Here is an 18,442-nt window from a genome sequence, read left to right on the forward strand (position 1 = left end):
TGATTTTTCCAGTAGTCTTGTATGGATGTGAGAGTTGGACTATAAAGAAAGCTGAGCACGGAAGAATTGATGCTTTTGAACTGTGGTGTTGGAGAAGACTCTTGAGAGTCCCTTGGACTGCAAGGAGATTAAACCAGTCCATCCTAAAGGAAACCAGTCCTGAATATTCATTGAAAGGACTGATGCTGAAGCTGAAACTCCAATACTTTGGCCACCTGATGCGAAGAACTGACTCACTTGAAAAGACCCTGACTCTGGGAAAGATTGAAGGTGGGAGAAGGGGACGACAGAGGATGAGATGGTTGGATGGCCTCACTGACTCGATGGACATGAGTTTGAGTAAGCTCTGGGAGTTGGTGATGGACAGGGAAGCCTGGCATGCTGCAGTCCATGGGGTCACAAAGAGTCAGACACAACTGAGCGACTGAACTGAACTGAACACTTCCACATATGTGTTTTTCATGTCAGTTTGATGGACTTGTGGTTTTTATACAATATTTTACCCCTTGCAGTGTGCCCTTTGGACACACATACTTAGTTGTGTGACCACCCCCGAGGTCAAGATATAGAACTCTCCCACCCCAGACGTTCCCATTGCCCTTTGGAGCCACCATCTGATCTGAAATCCCTGGCAAGGATTGATCTATCTTCTGTACTTGTAATTTTGCCTTTTCCAGAGTGGCATATAAATGAGGTAAGGCAGTATGTAGGGTTCTGGCTCCTGTTACCCGGCATAAGGTCTTCAAGACCCATCCAGGTTGCTGTGGGTCTAAAATGTGTTCCTTTCTACTGCAGAGAAGCATCCCACCATACGGAGATACGTGTTTCTTTATTCATTCACCCTTTGATAAATATTTTGCAGAATTTCCAGGTTTTGGCAGCTATGAATAGACCTACTATAAACACTCATGTATAGGTTTTTATATAAACATACATTTTCATTCCTCTAGGGTAAATACCCAGGAAGGTAAGGGGCGAGTATATGTTTAACTTCCTCAGAAATTGCTGAACTGTCTTCCAGAGTGGCCGCACCATTTGCATTCACAGCAGCGAGAGTGATGGTTGCGGTTGCCAGTGATGGTTGCCAGCACTTAACGATTTTGTTTGTTTTTTAAAGACATTCTCATAGATGCGTCCTGGTGTCTCAGTGTGCTTTCAGTCTACCTTTCTCTAATGCTAGTGTTCTCATCCACCTCAGTGCTCTTGATGGACAGCAGGCTGTGGAGTGAACAGAGCATCCGTGCTATCGTAACTTCCATCCACCCCTCCCTATTTTCATTTGCTTGTAAGCTCTCCTGTTAATATGAAATGGTGGGGAAGGAAGTGAGGCTGAACCCCACCCTGCACTTGTTTTTGGAACAAGATTAGTTTTCTGATTTTTTTTCCCCTGAGAGTGTCAGGTTGAGGCCAGGCTCTTGTGGACACAGGAGTAACAGCATTTGGATCTGCTGACATACAATGGGGAACTGACTTTTGAATGGAAAGGAATGCAGGTCGTTTGCAGCAGGTACATGGAAAGTTGCTGTTCTGTTCTCTATCACCTGGTTTAGGGGCTCCCCCAGCTCCGGGGCCTGGGGACCATGCCCCTGATGTGGATGGTAAATAGGTATGCCTCTGTGCTGGGGGGAGTGCAATCCAGAAAGGGTTAACAGTCATATAGGCAGACAAGAAATGGGGGGCACGTCCATCTTGAATTTTATCATCGCAACTCTTCGCCACTAGGTCTGAGCTTCCCTATAGAATGCAGCGAGTCCCAGGCTTCTTCCGACATACCCTGTTGGAGGGTGGCTCCACACACCTACACACGTTTCCTCCAGAATAGCTTCCCGACATTTTCACTCCAAGGGTTGCTAAATCATATATGACATCCCGAGACGTCTACCCGTTGACAAATCATCCCACAGGAAGTCAGGGGTGAAGCAGTCAGCTGAAGGTGGGGTTAGCAGCCCAAGCGTCAGTCACCCAGATGATTCTTCAAATGTTGGCCTCCTGCATAGCAGCTGAGAGCAGGATGCCCTGGATGTTTTGCTTCTGAGATATTATAAAGCTCCAATAGCACTAGGGATCCGTGCAGGGTAGATGGACATTCCCAGCCCCAGTGTCCCTGAGGTCATAGGGAATTCCCCTTCTCAAGGCACTGCAGACTTGTCATCTGGCTCCTACACAGCAGCTGGCCTACGCCCTTCACAACACACACCCCACAGGCTCTCAGCCCACTCAAGCACCTCTCCAGCCCTTCTGCACTGACTCACTGGCCTGCATCTCTCCTATGGTCAGTGTGTAAAGGCCAGAGGGTGGAACTGAGATCACCAGGGCCAGTTCAACAAGGAGAAAACTCAGAGAGGGGAAGTAGCTTGCTTGAGGCAGCACCGCACCAGCCTGGGCCTGGACTCTAGGCCTTTGGCTCCCATCTCAGCCCCGCAGCCCCGCTCTGCCTGGGGGCAGCATGAGTGGGCAGCTGGTTGCACAGTTGCCTGTCTCCCACAGCCACATCCAGGCTGCAGAAAGGCAGGGCCTCTAGTCTGCCTGGTGAGGCATGCGGAGGGGACACGACTAAGCTGGGCTACGTGTCACATGCCCAGAGCCTGACCTGAACTGGGAAATAACTTGCCAGTACAGAGTGGGGCCTTGTGTTTCCCTGGAGTCTCCTGGGACCCCTTGTAGCCTCCAGCCTTCTAATCCTGCCAGGTCATCTTTCCTTTCATCCCTCCTCAAACTTCTACTTCTCCAAGACTCTTTCTAGCGTGGTACCTGGCCAAGCCCCCCTCTCTTCCCTGTGCCCTAAGTGAGCCCTTGTTTGAGCTCAGCCCCTGGTTTGCAGAGCTGTCTGTAGACCCAGGGTGGACCCGACTTGGGCTACTGACTCACGATGGGACCTTGGGCAGGTCACTTCTCTGCTCCGAGCCTTAGTACCATCTGCAAACAAAGGCTGATAGCTTTGACATTGCCAGATGGCAGGAAGATTACGTGAAGGGATGCAGGTAAATCCTGTACCAAGAAGGCTCTAATAAATGCCATGCTAGAGCTCTGACTCCATTTCCTCTGAGGGGTCCTATTATTATCCCATGTCACGAATGAAGACACTGAGCCTGGGACAGGTTTTTCACTTGATCTAAGCCCATGAGATTCAAACTGGAGCAGCCTGGCTCCAGAGTCTGTGCTGGTGCCTGCATCTGCTTACAGAGGAGAGAAGACACTCCTGATTAGATTAGAATTAATTTCTTCTTGCTGTTCTTCATACAGCCTTGACAGGCTACTCTCCAGTTCCTTCCTTTTACAAACAAAACTGAAGCAGACCTACAGGACAGGAGAGAAGGCCACAACTTGATATTTGAGTCAGACAACTTCTCCACACGATTCACGGATCCCGTTTTGTTAGCAATGCTTGTTTTTTTGAAAATCTCAGTCTTTTCAAGGGAACATTTTAGTAAACGTGGCTTCTTAACTTCAGAGGATACCTGAGTGGCTCTGATATTCCCCCTGGGTGTCCAGCTTTGTTCCCTAGGATCACATTTTCACAGCTTGAAACTCACTGTTTCTTCTTACCTGCTTATCCTAGGAACGTGGTGGGTTAGCAGGGCCTCTGATACATTTTACTGAATGAATCATTTAGTAGCACCTGCAGATGTAACCCCAAGATGACTTTTATGTGATACAGCCAAGCCTAGATCGACTGTAGCCTCCATCCTGTGTCCTGGGATGTCTGTGCTGGACTTAGGCTGGTTTTGTTGATGATAAGAATGTCTGTTTGATTGAGATGTAATGGCTTTCAGAGTCTGGGGGATCCAAGTAGAAAACGGACTTATTAGAAGAGAGGTCTGGGCTATGGAGAGAGATCTGGCTGCCGTCAGCATGTAGGTCCATTCATTCATTTGTTTGTGTATATAGTAACATTTTATTGAGCTTCTACTTCATGCCAACCCCTGATGAAGGCTGGAGAAGGAAATGGCAGCCCATTCCGGTGTTCTTGCCTGGAGAATCCCAGGGACAGAGGAGCCTGATGGGCTGCTGTCCATGGGGTCGCACAGAGTCAGACATGACTGAAGCGATTTAGCATGCATGCATGCTTTGGAGAAGGAAATGGCAGCCCACTCCAGTGTTCTTGCCTGGAGAATCCCAGGGACAGAGGAGCTTGGTGGGCTGCCGTCTATGGGGTCGCACAGAGTCGGGCACAACTGAAGCGCCTCAGCAGCAGCAGCTGATGAAGGTGCAACGGTCTTCTTTCACAAAGCTAACGTTTAGTGGATATGTGGCTCTTGGGCATAATTAATGCCAGGGGAACAGTTGGGATTCCCCTACAGGGAACTTTTGAAATGAGAACATGTGGCATCTCTCTGACACCAGAAAACCACCACAAGGAGCCTGGAAGGACACTGAATAGCAGGCAGACAAGAACACATCTAACAAAATACATAGTGAGATACGACAGAGATAGACGGTGATTCACAGTTGTTAAAGGTTATGCTCCATTTTTCCTGTTATAAAATACTGGTTATATTCCCCATGTTGTGCAACCTATCTTTACAGCTTGCCGCTGCTGCTAAGTCTCTTCAGTCGTGTCCGACTCTTTGCGACTCCATGGACTGTAGCCCATCAGGCTCCTCTGTCCATGGGATTCTCCGGGCAAGAATACTGGAGTGGGTTGCCATGCCCTCCTGCAGGGGATCTTCCCGACCCAGGGATCGAACCCACGTTTCTCATGTCTCCTGCATTGGCAGGCGGGGTCTTTACCACTGGCTCTGCCAGGGAAGCCCCATCTTTACAGCTTATTTTATACCCAATAGTTTATACTTCTTTTTCTCCTATCACAGTAATGTCTTCCTTTCTTCCTCTCCCTCCTGGTAGCCACTAGTTTTTCTCTATATCTGTGAGTCTATTTCTTTCTGTTGTTGTTATATTCACGAGTTCATTTTAGTTTTTAGATTCTGCATGTAAGTGATACCATACAGGATTTGTCTTTCTCTGTATGTCTTTCTTCACTTAGTGTCATGCCTTCCAAGTTCGTCCCTGCTGATGTATATGCCAAATGTTCATTCTTTTTTATGGCTGAGAAGGATTCTGTTGTGCAGATGTACCACATCTCCTTTATCCACGGATCTGTTGATACATACTTAGATTGCTCCCGTATCTTGGCAATTGTAAATGATAGTGCTATGAACATTGGGTTGCATCTATCTTTTCAAATTATCACTTTGTTTTTTGATATATACTCAGCAGTGGAATTTCTGGGTTAAAAGGTAGTTCTATTTTCAGAGTTCTGGGAAACCTCCATACTGTTTTCCACAGTGGTTACACCAATTTACTTTTCTGCTAACAGTCTACAAGGGTCTGCTTGTCTCTAAACCTTGTCAACATTTGTTATTTGTGTTCACTCTGATGATAGCCATTCCGACAGGTGTGAGGTGATAGTTTATTGCGGATTTGATTTATTTCCATGCTGATTAGCGATGGTGAGCCTCTTCTCATGTGCCTGTGGATGCCATTTAATCAGCTTTTAAACTAAATCAGCGAGAATTGAAAAAAAAAAAATGGTAACTAAGGAAGTGTCAAATCCAGCACATGCTTGGTAGGAAGACTGTACATTGATGAGGTGTTTGGGGGAAAGCTGTTTGCAAATATGTGTCAAGAGCCTACAAATTTTACCTATCTTTAAATCCAGCTATTCCCTTTTAGGAATGTACTGCAAACTGTTGTCTAATCATGAACAGACGGAAAGGCTTAGACATCAGTGTTATTGTCACCATGCTGCTTACAGCAGTGAATAGTTAGAAATGACTTACATGCCTACATGTAGGGGATTAGTTTAATGAAGGATCAGCATGGTTCTACAGGCACTACACACCATTAAAAATGAAGATGTAGGGGATTTTTAACAACATAGGAAGTAGTCATGGTACTTTTTTGTGACATAAAAAAGTCATGAACTAATTTATGAGGCAATGGATTGAGAGAAGATATTAGCTATTTTTAAAGGCAACACGGGATCTATTTTTAGAATATACTCTCTCAAAGCAACAAGAAAAAGATAGGCAAAGACAATTAAGCAAAGGTTTTGAGTGGTCGTTTTTCAGAAGAGGAAATCCAAAGACTGAGTCATATAAAGAGACGCTCAGACTCATTGGTGAGAGAGATGCAGATTAAAATGAGGGAGTGCTTTACTTCAGTCTGATCGGCAAATATTAGGAAGCAGGGTGATATCAAGCAGGGGTGTGGAGGAGATGGCAGAGGACCCTTTGAAGGTGGGGGAGTGTGGCTCAGCACCAGCTTTCTGGAGGCATCTTAGTCGACTGTACTTGGTTGAATCAAGAGACATCATACATTCTTGACTCAGCACTCCTGCCTAGGTGTTTGTACCCAGAGCCAGTCACATGCGGCCCCGTGAGGGGAGCCTGGTGGGAATGTCCAGGACAGGATGGAGGGCAGTGCAGGAAGTCTCAGGCAATCGAACCATCCACTGTGGAGTGAACAAATCAAACAGGCACATGATGCCCAGTTAACATGGAGCAACAGAGGAAACGAGGTTGACAAACACAGAGCCACATGCTTGGGTCTGAAGTCATAATGTTGAGTAAGAAAGTAAGTTGAGAAAAGATGCAAAAAGTCATTTGGGGAAATTAAAATGATGCCTTCAGAAATCATGCCATGTTTTATAAGGACCCATGCTATCAAGCAGGTGGGCTGGGTGGGGTGGGGTAGATGGGAATGGGGGATGAAGAGTCTAGGGAAAAGTGAACAAACAATCAACACCAGAGAGGAACCTGGTCCTGGTCAGGAAGGAGATGGTGCTGAGACTGAGAAATGTGAGGCAACTGCCACCTGCCCTGAGGTGCTGAGTGCTTGCTAACTCAGTCCTGCCCATCTGTTTGCGACCCCACGGACTAGAGCCGCCATGTTCCTCTGTCCATGGGATTTCCCAGGTGAGATTACTGGAGTGGGTTGCCATTTCCTCCTTCAGGGGATCTTCCTGACCCAGTGACTGAACCCTCATCTCCCGTGTCTCCTGCTTGGCAGGTGGGTTCTGTACCACTTAGCCACCTGGGAAGCTCTGCAGCTGACAGTCAAGCCCCACATGGAAATAAATAAACCCCAGTGAGGTCCTGGCCAACCAACCAATGAAAGCAAAAGTACAAACAAAAAGTGTGTTTCAATGATATTATTAAACAATATATTTGTAAGAAAAGCTTGACTATTGATGGTCAGCTTTTTGGATGTAGGCCTGCTTGATATTCTTCCTGATATTGTTTTCCTTCCCAATTTTTGATGCTGAATGTACATGACTTTTGTATACGAAAATGACTTCTGCAAACGAAGTGTGAGAGTATGTTTGATAGAAGAGCAGGGGCTCAAGGAGTTTTGTACCTAAAAGGTGAGAACATTTCAAAACAGGCTGGCTTATTTGGCCATGTGATCTTTAGTTAGCGGGAATTCTAGCCTGTAAGGATTCTGTGTTCAGGCTCAGAATAAAGCACGATGTACCTCCTCAGCTTCTTAGCCCAGAGCAAAACACTGTGGACCCACCTCTGTGTCCATCTGTCTGGTTGCCACCCCTTGACTCGTGGCTGTCAGTCGGGGGCTGGGTTCCAGGATGGGCACCTCTGTGCCCCTCATGGTGGCATCGTGGTTAGGGATGGCTTCTTGCAGGGAACCCTGACACTCTGGTCTCTGCTCGGAGTGTCCTACAAACAAACAACAAACAAACTTCTATTGTGCTGTGAGCCTGTCCTGCCTCAGCAACAGAGTACGGCAATTGAGAAGTCACAGGCACAGATAGCAGTACTTTCTCAAGGCTGCCTGTGTGGTAAATAAGCCTTTGGCTAGTTTTATGGGCTTCCCATGGAGAAGGAATGGCAACCCACTCCAGTATTCTTGCCTAGAGAATCCCATGGATGGAGGAGCCTGGTGGGCTACAGTCCACGGGGTTGCAAAGAGTCGGACACGACTGAGCGACTTCACTCACTCGCTCACTCATGGGCTTCCCAGGTGGCCCTAGTGGTAAAGAATCTGCCTACCAATGCAGGAGACACAAGAGACACGGGTTCAATTCCTTGGTGGGGAAGATCCCTTGGAGGAGGACATGGCAACTCATGCCAGTATTCTTGCCTGGAAAATCCCATGGACAGAAGAGCCTGGAGGGCTACAGTCCATGGGCATGCAGAGAGTCAAACACGACTGAGCGACTAAGCACGCACACATGGCATATATTCCTGTCCTCAGGCCTGCTGACCCGGGCCTCCCAGCTTGTAAACATTGGTTTTGGTTCTTTTAAGTTGACTAGGGGATTTCAAGAGTCATTTTGAGGGCAAAGTTCTCTAAAAATATTGAGTATGGAGCTAATAACGCTGAGAATGAAGAACTTGCAGCCTTTTGGTCTCATGTGATGGAGTTAAAATAGAAGATATGGAATTGCATGCCTCTACAAATATTGAGAGACATTTACATGTTTTTCCTATTTACTCAGCATTCTTAAAGAGGAGTAGCGTCAGATAATAAAAAAGCCAGGTTTGGTATTAAAGGTTCACATTTCAGCTGGACGTCTCGTTGCCTGGGTGCCTTTTGGATCATCAGTTTCCTTACTTAAATAGAGAAGATAAGAGTACCCATGTCTCTTGTGAGGGAGTCTGTAAAGAGCCCAGGATGGTGCCTGGCAAATGTTAGATTGTCAATATGAGTCACATTTAAGTTGGTATCTCTTTCTTCAGAAGTGTTCCTTATTTCAGTCAGTTTCAGATTCTTAGAGGAACTGGGCTAAATGAGGATGATATTTCGTTCCACAATCAGCTTCATCAGAAAGTGTTGTGATGGGACTATTCAGTTTTCTTTTTTGTTCTGAATTCAGATTTGCTTTGCTGAGGCATGGAGGCGAAAGATGTCTCAGAGGCTGAAGACAGAGCTGAGGACCCAGGTTCCAAAAACAAAGCCCAGCCTGATGCTGTGCAACCTGATTTCCCACCAGGAGGGCAGACCCCCGGCCCCACTACCCTCTGGGAGATGCTGGAAAGGAAGTTTCTGGAATACCAGCAGTTGGCTTCCAGGAGCCCAGCTGAACAACAGAAGAGCCTGTTGAATCTTCTCCCACTGTTCCTAAAGGTTGGTATTCTCATTTTTGAAACTGTAAAAAGATGATACAGCACTCTGGGGACCCTTCTGGGATGATTGGAAGCTGGAGTCTGTGGTTTTAATATCATCACGAGTGGTCTCTGATTGGTTGCTTAGAGGTGAGTGTTGTGCTATTTAATAAATATAGCAACAAGGCTTATCTCCAGGGTGAGGATGGACTTGGAAAGGATGGACAGTTGGCTCTTGAGTATTATTGTCTCTTTAAATAAAAAAGGACATTGTTCAACAATGATATTGTTCAATCCCAGCTTAGGGGCCAGAGGAGAAACCTGCTCCTTTGGAAGCTAGGAAAGGAATCTGTGTCCTAACATGTGAGTGGCGGCGTGGCTGGTGACTCCAACACCAGGGCCTGGGAGAGTCAGAACATAAGTTGCATCAATAACGCAGACTGAGATGTGATCAGTGGGGAGCAGCAGAGCAGTATTCCCTTCCTTGGCCGTAGACACACAAGAGAAGCCCAGCCTGCCCACTGGGCTGGCACTCTGGCTGGTGGCAGCTGAGAACAGTTTGGGTACAAGGAATTTCCTTTATTGTCTTGGAATGAAGTTCCTGCCAGTGAGGTCTGCCTTGGAGTTGAGTGTGTTAAAGTCTAATTGTAGAGTTAGAAAAGCATCTTTTTTTATGAAGACTTAGTTTTTGCTTGACCATTGATTTTGGGATATTATTGCAAAATCCATACACTTACATTCAAAGTATGGAGAATATGAGATACTTTCACATTTGAAAATAAACTTGGATATCCAGGTGGAGGCTTTGGCAGATTTTTATTGGGAAATCCCTTTGCTAATGTGTTTCATCTAACCTATTAACCAGAAATACTTAATGATTTACAAAGATGACTCAGAATTTTATTGGGATCATATTTATAGGATGCACTGAATACTTAGGCATGCCTTTCTGTAAAAAATTGCCAAGGAACTTATTGTCTATGAATTCATAATTTTCTTCATGTGTTGGACTAGTATGCTCCCTATATCCCATTTCGCAGCCTGGATAACTGGCACATAGGGAACATACTGGAAAAGAGCAACTAGACCAAGAGGGCCACTTAGGTTTCTCACTCCCAGCCCTTCCTGCTTCGATGACCCCAACTTCTGGGAGGCGGTTTACCCAGTTCTCAGATCACCTTTGCCTTATAAGAGGAATGTGAGAATCGCTGCCTCTCGCCCACCAAGTCCCTGGGAAAGTGTCTGGGTTCAGCCATAGCGCTGTATCTTTCCCACCCCTCTGAGCAGCCCTAGCCCTGATGAAAGGACTCTGCACCTGAGAGCTGGGGCTTGACACCTCTTTGCCTCTCTCCAGATTGTTGATTTGAGAATTCATTCTTTTGTTGTACAAATATTTGGGCTTCCCTAGTAGCCCACGGAGAAGGCAATGGCGCCCCACTCCAGTACTGTTGCCTGGAAAATCCCAAGGATGGAGGAGCCTGGAAGGCTGCAGTCCATGGGGTCATTAAGAGTCGGACACGACTGAGCGACTTCACTTTCATGCATTGGAGAAGGAAATGGCAACCCACTCCAGTGTTCTTGCCTGGAGAATCCCAGGGACAGGGGAGCCTGGTGGGCTGCCGTCTATGGGGTCACACAGAGTTGGACACGACTGAAGCGACTTAGCAGCAGCAGCAGCAGCAGTAGCCCAGATGGTAAAGAATCTGCCTGCAATTCGAGACCCAGGTTTGATCCCTGAGTTGGGAAGACCCCCTGGAGAAGGGAATGACTATCCACTCTAATATTCTTGCTTGGAGAATTCCATGGACAGAGTAGCTATTTATTGAGCTCCTGTAGTCTCTTTTGGGCCTGGTGCTATGAAAGTAAGGAAGACCGATAGAGGTTTTACCTGCAACTGTCGAGAACAGAGGATACGGAGTAGGACCTAAAATGTGTTTGTTTGGCTTCTAGGAATTAAAAATGAATTCAGTTCAGTTGCTCAGTCATGTCCAACTCTTTGCAACCCCATGGACTGCAGCACGCCAGGCCTCCCTGTCCATCACCAACTCCCGGAGTTTACCCAAACTCATGTCCATTGAGTTGGTGATGCCATCCAGCCATTTCATCCTCTGTCGTCCCCTTCTCCTCCCGCCTTCAATCTTTCCCAGCATCGGGGTCTTTTCCAATGAGTCAGTTCTTCACTTCAGGTGGCCAAAGTCTTGTAGTTTCAGCTTCAGCTTCAGTCCTTCCAATGAATATTCAGGACTGATTTCCTTTAGGATTGACTGGTTTTATCTCCTTGCAGTCCAAGAGACTCTCAAAATTGAATTCATTCAAAAATGAATTGGTGCCATTTCTTCAAAGTGGAAAGTTTTCATCTGAGACAGGTTTCAAATTCCTCTTGAAAATATTTGTAGCTCCAATAGTGATAATTGGATGGAGATGGTCAGGGGCACTTCTTTAAACAGAAGATGGTCTTGGTCTCTTAGTTCACCCTAGTCCCTCACTCTCTAATACACCCAAGCCACATCACTGATCTATGTTATCTGACCCTATATACACATTGACCTCACGGATAGCAAGTGGTTCCTATTATAACCTAACATCAATATTGGTTCATGTTTCCCAAACCCTTTCCTAATTACAGGAAGAACGATGGCCCTATTGTTGAATACATGAGATTTTGAGTCAAACAGTAGGGCTCCAGACCCAGCTCCATTGCTTATTAGCTGAGCGCCCTTGAGCAAGCTACTACATTTTACTGGGCCTCCGTTTCCTCATCTGTAAAGTGGAATCAATGCCACTTTGCTGGGATACTGTGAGGGTGAGATCAGATGAGGATTGTAAAGTCCACAGCACATGGAGAGTAGACATGGTGCCCATTCCCTTCCCGCCTGTCTCCCGGAAACTGACTGCACATGCGCAGCTTGAAATCCCGTTAGTTACCACGATCTCCAAAAGCGCTGACACAATCTGCTGTGTTTCGGATCTCTGGAGCGCACCTCTGATGAGCCCTGTAGAGGCAGACTATCATCAGCTTTTTCTTCTTTTTTTTTTTTATCATTTACTTAAAATCTATATTCTTTTAAGGCCCATATGTTTACAAACCTGTTGTTCCTATTAAGCTCTGACCAATAAAATCCTGCCAGAACAATAGCTCTCAAGCTTCTTAATTAAGAATTGGTAGCAGAAAGGAACATGGGGAAGGTGGGAAGCTGGTTTTTTTTTTTTTTTTGTGGGGGAGGGGTTGTAGTGCAGATAACATCTGAGCTGTAGATGAAGCCCGAGGATGGCCATTGGATTACAATGTAAGAAATCAAGCTTGTAAAAACTCTCTTCCGAATTGTATATCCATAAAACAGAGTTCTTTGAGTTTGTTTGCAAAGAAGCCTCTTAGGAGTATCAGGACTTAAAAAGCCATCTCCCATGGCAAGTGGCCAGTCAAGACTTTCTCATGTCTCCTTGAGTTCAGAAAGACTGCCACTCCTTGCACCTGTGTGTTTAGGGAGTCGACCCCAGAACCTTGCAGACAAGGAGGTGGTTTAATTGGATCACGCAGGAAGCAGCACAGAGCCAATGACTCCCCAGGGTGCAGGGTGGTGCTGGCAGGAAGGATTCAATGGACCATTGTTCTTTCCCCGCCGAGAGCCTTGGGCTTTGGTCTTCCTGAAACCTTCCTATCATAAGCTCTTAGAGCAAGAAAAGGCCTTCCTCTCACAAGTACGGGCAGGTCCTGTTGGCCTTCAGTTGACTGCTTTAGGGAAAAGGGAACCACCTGCATCCTCTCTCTGCATATAGATATTGGGTAATAATAGACGGAGAAACTAGAGTTACAGGCGTAGTTGTTGACGATTGTCCTTAGAATATGTACTTTGAGAGAAAGCAGGCAGCTAGACGATGGGGAATCCTTGGCAATTAGTGTAAAATTCCTCCCTGTCTGGGACAGACAATCTCATGGGTGGGATGACATGGGGAAAAAGGCAGCTCTGTGCATTTGGTAGATTAGGGATACTGATAATAGGTTCACACTGCTCCTTTCAAGAGATGACATCTGTGTCCCCTCCCCTGGAACCCGGATGGGTTTGTGATGGCTTGACTAATTGAATAGGGCAAAAATGACATTTCCGGGCTCAGGTCTCAAGAGAATTGTAGCTTCTCCCTGTCACTTGGAATACTTGCTCTTAGACTCCTGCTGCCATGTTGTGAGGAAGCCCAGGCAGCCCTGAGTAAAAGCCCGTGTGGAGAGAACCAAAGCTCCTGGCATTGCAGCTGCCCTGCTACTGACAGCCAGCACAATTTGCCAGCCACGTGAGTGTGCTATCTTGGATCTCTTAGCCCTTGTTCGCCACCCCAGCCGAGTGACGCAGAGAAAAGCTGTTCCTGCTGAGCTCTGCCTGAATTGCAGGTCCATGAGAAAAATAAATGATTGCTGTTATTTTAAGCCACTCAATTTGGGCTTGTTTGTTATACAGCAATAGATAATCAGAACAGTGGGTAACACAAGCAGGAATCCATTTATTTCCTAGTGCTGGGGGATTGGAATTAAAACTAAGTCAGTTGTATTTGTGTGTGTGTGTGTGTGTCTGTGTGTGAAAAGGTACTCTTAGGCTAACTGCCCAGCCAGTGGTACAGAGTTTATACTGTTGGATGTGGTCAATTATTCTTATATAAACCCAGCATGGACTCAACTGACTATGGAAGAGAGAGAAGTGACATTAAATGTAATAACAAGGATGACCAAGAGTTATTTCCAAGTGTGACATCCAGAGGGGATGGTGAGGATAAATACTCCTTCTTGTTCATCTCTGGCTCTAATCCACTTCAGAGTGGGGCCTGCAACATGGTTTATTCCCTTCTCAGGGGAACAATATTTTTGTTATGTTAATAAACTTCTGATGCATCACTTTTTTCTGCTTACAAAGGAGAGAATTAGCAGGGGAAACTCATGGAAAGTATCTGAAATGTTTTGAGTTTACTTAAAGGCCAAGTCATCAAACTCTGCAGCAATGAAGAAATAGCAATGCGGCAGTCACACTTGAAAACTAACCAGGTTCTCTGTCTTTCAAAGCCGAGGTTTTCTCTCATTTCCTCTAGAGCGTCTGTCATTCCTTATGCTCTGGAGACCAGAGCATCATTTTCTTGTTCTTTTTTCCACTTGAGGGGACAGCCACAAGACGTGATGGTGCAGCTTAGAGACTGTAAGTAAATAAAAATTTTTTAAAATATTGAGCAATATTCTCCCAGCATGCAAATCCCAATTTGGGGGAAAAATTAGTTCCTTTTGAAAGCCGCCTTAACTCTTTGGGGTCTCCATGGTACCATTCAGTAAATGATTGCCTCTGTGCATCAGATAGCACCCCAGCAGCCTGAAAGAGTTCATGGGCCTCCAGAAGTAGCCATCATGGTCCCCGGAAGGAGTGTGAGCCTTGGGAGAATCTGGCTGAGTGTACAATCACTGCTCAACTCACAGTGGCCCAATTAGCTTTATTGTGGAGTGCCTCCTGGAGTCCCACTGCTCAAAGACAGTCTCGATGCCTCTGAGTCAACTGCCTGCAAATCAGCCTTTCGGGGGTTTGCCAGCGCTGGGAGGAGGCACAGACATTTGTTAGGAAGATATCATAGAGTTCTTAGTCCTGGAGAAGGAAATAATGTTACCACTGAAATTCCCAGCCAGGAGGACTGACTTTTCTCTCCAGAGATTAACTTTTCCAGGTGATAGCTGGTTTCCAGGTGGTAGCCATAGATTTCTTAGACACGCACGTGCTATCTCGGTGTGCGTGAGATAATTCAACTCTTTACTCTGCTGCTTAACTGGTTATCTCAGGTTACCGTCTGGTTCTGCCTCAGTTTCTGTAAAGTGGGAATAATAATAATACCAATCCCAAAGGTATGTTACGTGGATTAGTGAAAGCAATGCATGTCAGTGCTTGGCACAGCATTCGGCACAAAACCAGCAACACATTTGGCCATTATTCTGCAAAATGTGAGTCCCATCGTCATATGTTCATTTATCAAATATTTGTTGGAGGCCTACTATGTACAACAGTGCTTGAAATTCACCTAGTTGTTTCTGTAGTTTTAGCAAAGTCCTGATATTCTGTGTATTTACTTTATTTTATTTACAGTGCTTGAAATTCACCTAGTTGTTTTTGTAGTTTTAGCAAAGTCCTGATATTCTGTTTATTTACTTTATTTTATTTACAAAGGAAAGGTGTGACTATGTCCATTTATAGGGCTGAAATTTTTTTAACTAATTCAGATACAAAGTTTTGTTCAAATCAAAATAAATAGCCAGGTGCTCACCACCCATATGGGCTTCCCAGGTGGTGCTAGTGGTAAAGAATCTGCTTGTCAAGGCAGGAAGTAAGATGCAGGGTTGATCCCTGGGTCAGGAAAATCTCCTGGAGGAGGGCATGGCAACCCACTTCAGTATTCTTGCCTGGAGAATCCCATGGACAGAGGAGCCTGAAGGGCTATAGTCCACAGGGTCACAAAGAGTCAGACATGACGGAAGCAACTTAGCATGCACGCATGCACCACCCATATAAAAGAAATAAAGCATTTCAGATAAACTAAAGCCACCTTTATATAAATTCAAGGACTTATTCCCCTTCCGCTCACTCCCAATGGTAACTCCCAACCTGCTGAATTAACATGCCCTGTGCGAAATGATATACAAAGAGACAGCAAGTTGTAAAACTATATTATGGTATCATTCTAAGATACCTATAAAACTGTATGTAAATTATACAATAATATGGGTGTATTTTTATAACCATAAGTAATAATATCATGTAATTTATGTATAGTCTGACAAGTTTTTGTAGACTCAAACTGTAATATACTTTCACAATTTGCTTTTTCCACAACATTCTATTTCTGGGATTTATCTGTATTGATACAGCTCTATTTCTTTTTTCTTTTTCAGTTCTATGTGCTATCCTTATATAAATTTGTCACAAATCATTCATTATCCTATTGATGAACGTTAAATTTTTCCCAATCAAAAATAACATTGCATAAATATTTCTTGTCCATGTCACCTGTGCACACACACCAGCGTGTTTAGGGATATACTTAGAGACTTCTCTCTAGCACTGGAATTGCTGGGTGGTTGGACATGTGCCCCCTTAGCTTTATTTAATCATGTTAAATGCCTCTTCAAAGAGGTTCTTTCAAGTAACTCTCCAGCATAGGGTATGGGGGTTCATGGTTCCTCACTTTCCCTACATTTGGTATTATCAGATTTTTCCTTTCCGCTAACCATAAAAGCATAAAATATCTTCTTGCAGTTATAGTTTGCGTTTCCCTGATTATTAGTAATTTTCTGTTTATCTTTCAATAAGTTGTGTGTTGCTTCATTTGCCTGTTTTTAAAAAATCAGCCTTTTAAAAAATTAATTTATAGGGGTCTAAATACCAGCCTTCTGTCAGTTACATGCATTACAAATACTGTCTCCCGACCTGCAGTCTGCATCCTCGTTTTGTATATAGTGTCTTTTCACATCAAGAAGAGTTTTAAAGGTTTCGACTTTTAAACAAACATAGTATATGTTGCAAGGAAACACGCTGAGAATGATTTCCCTTTGGAAATGTTATGTCTTTCTCACCCTTTCTAGAAGGAGGATCTCAGCTTAAAAAAAAATTGGTCAGGCCTTTGGGAAGGAGTGGGAGCAGTGGAAGCAAATTGCATTTCAGTGGCCACTCACTGCCAGGAATGGGCACAGCAGCTTACCTCCCTGGTGGGAACCTGGGGTCAGGAGTTGCCAGGAACTCAAGTTCGGGGCCAAGGATAGTCGTTCTGCTCTGTACTCAGCCTGGGACGACACGGGAGAACAAAGGGAAAGGACTCACATGCAAAGCAGACCTAGGAACAGGATTACTCTGGAAACTGGAGGAAATTCTGGGACGAGTCTGGCATCCCCAGCAGAATTGTAAGACTTCTATTAAATAGTATTTTAAACAATAATCAGGGAAAGTCTGAGGAAAAAGAAGACCAGATGGGATAGAGATGAAAGGGACAGATAAGAGAGGATTTTAAGGAAATTAAAAGAAACGGGAGACTAAAAACAATGACGGCAACAACTTGGACTGGAAAAGGATTTCCTAAGCTTGGAACTAAATCCAGAAAGTGAAGGAATGGACTGAGAAATTTCATTTCATGGGAATTTCAGATTTCTGTCCAGTTTACCAAGCAATACCACACTTAAAGATGAAATGACAGATTCAGAAAAACTGAGATAATGTTATAGACCAAAGGTTAATGATTTTTGTATATAAAAAGATTTTAAAAATAAATAAGAAAATAATGAAAAACCCAATAGAATAATAGGCTAATTCAAAAGGCATTAAAAGTGTTCATCCACTCTAGTTACCCAAAGATTGCAACTGAAATGAGATATTTTTTTCTTCTGTAAGTTTTCTTATTTAAGATGAAAAAGCGCCACAGTGCTCGATATTGGTGTGGGTGGGGAGAAACCAGCCCTTTTCCAAGGAGCCCTTGGAGGCTAATCTGGTGAACTTTTTCTGGAGAGTGAGTTAGTAGTTGTTAATAGTAATAGGTACCAAATCACTAAAAAAAATGGTAAAAAAAAAAACACTCTTTTAATTCGATAGTATCACTGACTCAATGGACATGAGTTTGAACAAGTTCCAGGAGACAGTGAACAACAGGGAAGCCTGCTGTGTTGCAGTCCATGGGGTCTCACGAAAAGAGTCGGACATGACTGAGCGACTGAACAACAACAATTGAAAATCCTGCTTTTTTAAATCTACAATTCTATCTTTTAGAATTTATCTGAAAGAAATACTTGCACTACCAAACTAAAATATTTGCATGAGGTTTGACAAGAGTGTAAGAGGAGAATCAGTGAGACCCAGAAATTGATGGTGAGGAAGGGGAGGCAGGAGGGACCTAGAGAATTGCTCTTGGAATTTCCCTCTAGAGCAGGTGAGTGCTCAGTAGGGCCATTCCCTGAGATGAGATACACTGGGTTTGGGGGGAAGGCAGTGGACTCAGCACAGCGTGTTTGGTGTTTCAGGAGTGCGAGCTCAGGGGAGATGTCCAGAGTCAAAGCTGGGTGTGTTTGGAGCTCAGCATGAGTTGAAGAATTCACAGAATCTCACTTGTGTAGGGAGACAGTGGGAGCTGGAGCGTGGGTGATTCAGCGGCTTTCCGAGAACCTGAGAAAGTGACTTAGGCTGGCAGGGTGGTGATTCTGATGCCTAGTTTTGTAGCTTTGACACCACTGAGTGAATCCTGCATGTTGCACTTCAGGCCTGGGAACACTCCGTGGGGATCATCTGCTTTCCCAGTCTTCAAAGGCTGGCTGAAGATGTTTCCAACCAGTTTGCCCAAGAAATACAGAAGGCACTTGTGGGAAAGCCTGCAGGTAAGAG

At 44.9% G+C, this 18,442-nt stretch overlaps 1 protein-coding gene across 3 annotated transcripts in view; it reads left to right on the top strand.

Annotated features, from left to right (window-relative positions):
* WDFY4 (WDFY family member 4) overlaps nucleotides 1–18,442 on the top strand; it is a 252,064-nt gene that overhangs the window by 13,630 nt on the left and 219,992 nt on the right. For all 3 annotated transcript variants that reach the window (XM_010854420.1, XM_010854422.1, XM_010854421.1), the window contains exons 2-3: nucleotides 8,837–9,087; nucleotides 18,321–18,435. In XM_010854420.1, coding sequence (XP_010852722.1) covers nucleotides 8,854–9,087; nucleotides 18,321–18,435 — 349 coding nt within the window. In that variant the 5' untranslated portion in view covers nucleotides 8,837–8,853. The remainder of the gene's footprint in view (nucleotides 1–8,836; nucleotides 9,088–18,320; nucleotides 18,436–18,442) is intronic.

This window comes from Bison bison, unplaced genomic scaffold (genome assembly GCF_000754665.1).
Source record: "Bison bison bison isolate TAMUID 2011002044 unplaced genomic scaffold, Bison_UMD1.0 scf7180017864341, whole genome shotgun sequence".
NCBI classification, from domain to species: Eukaryota; Metazoa; Chordata; class Mammalia; order Artiodactyla; family Bovidae; genus Bison; species Bison bison.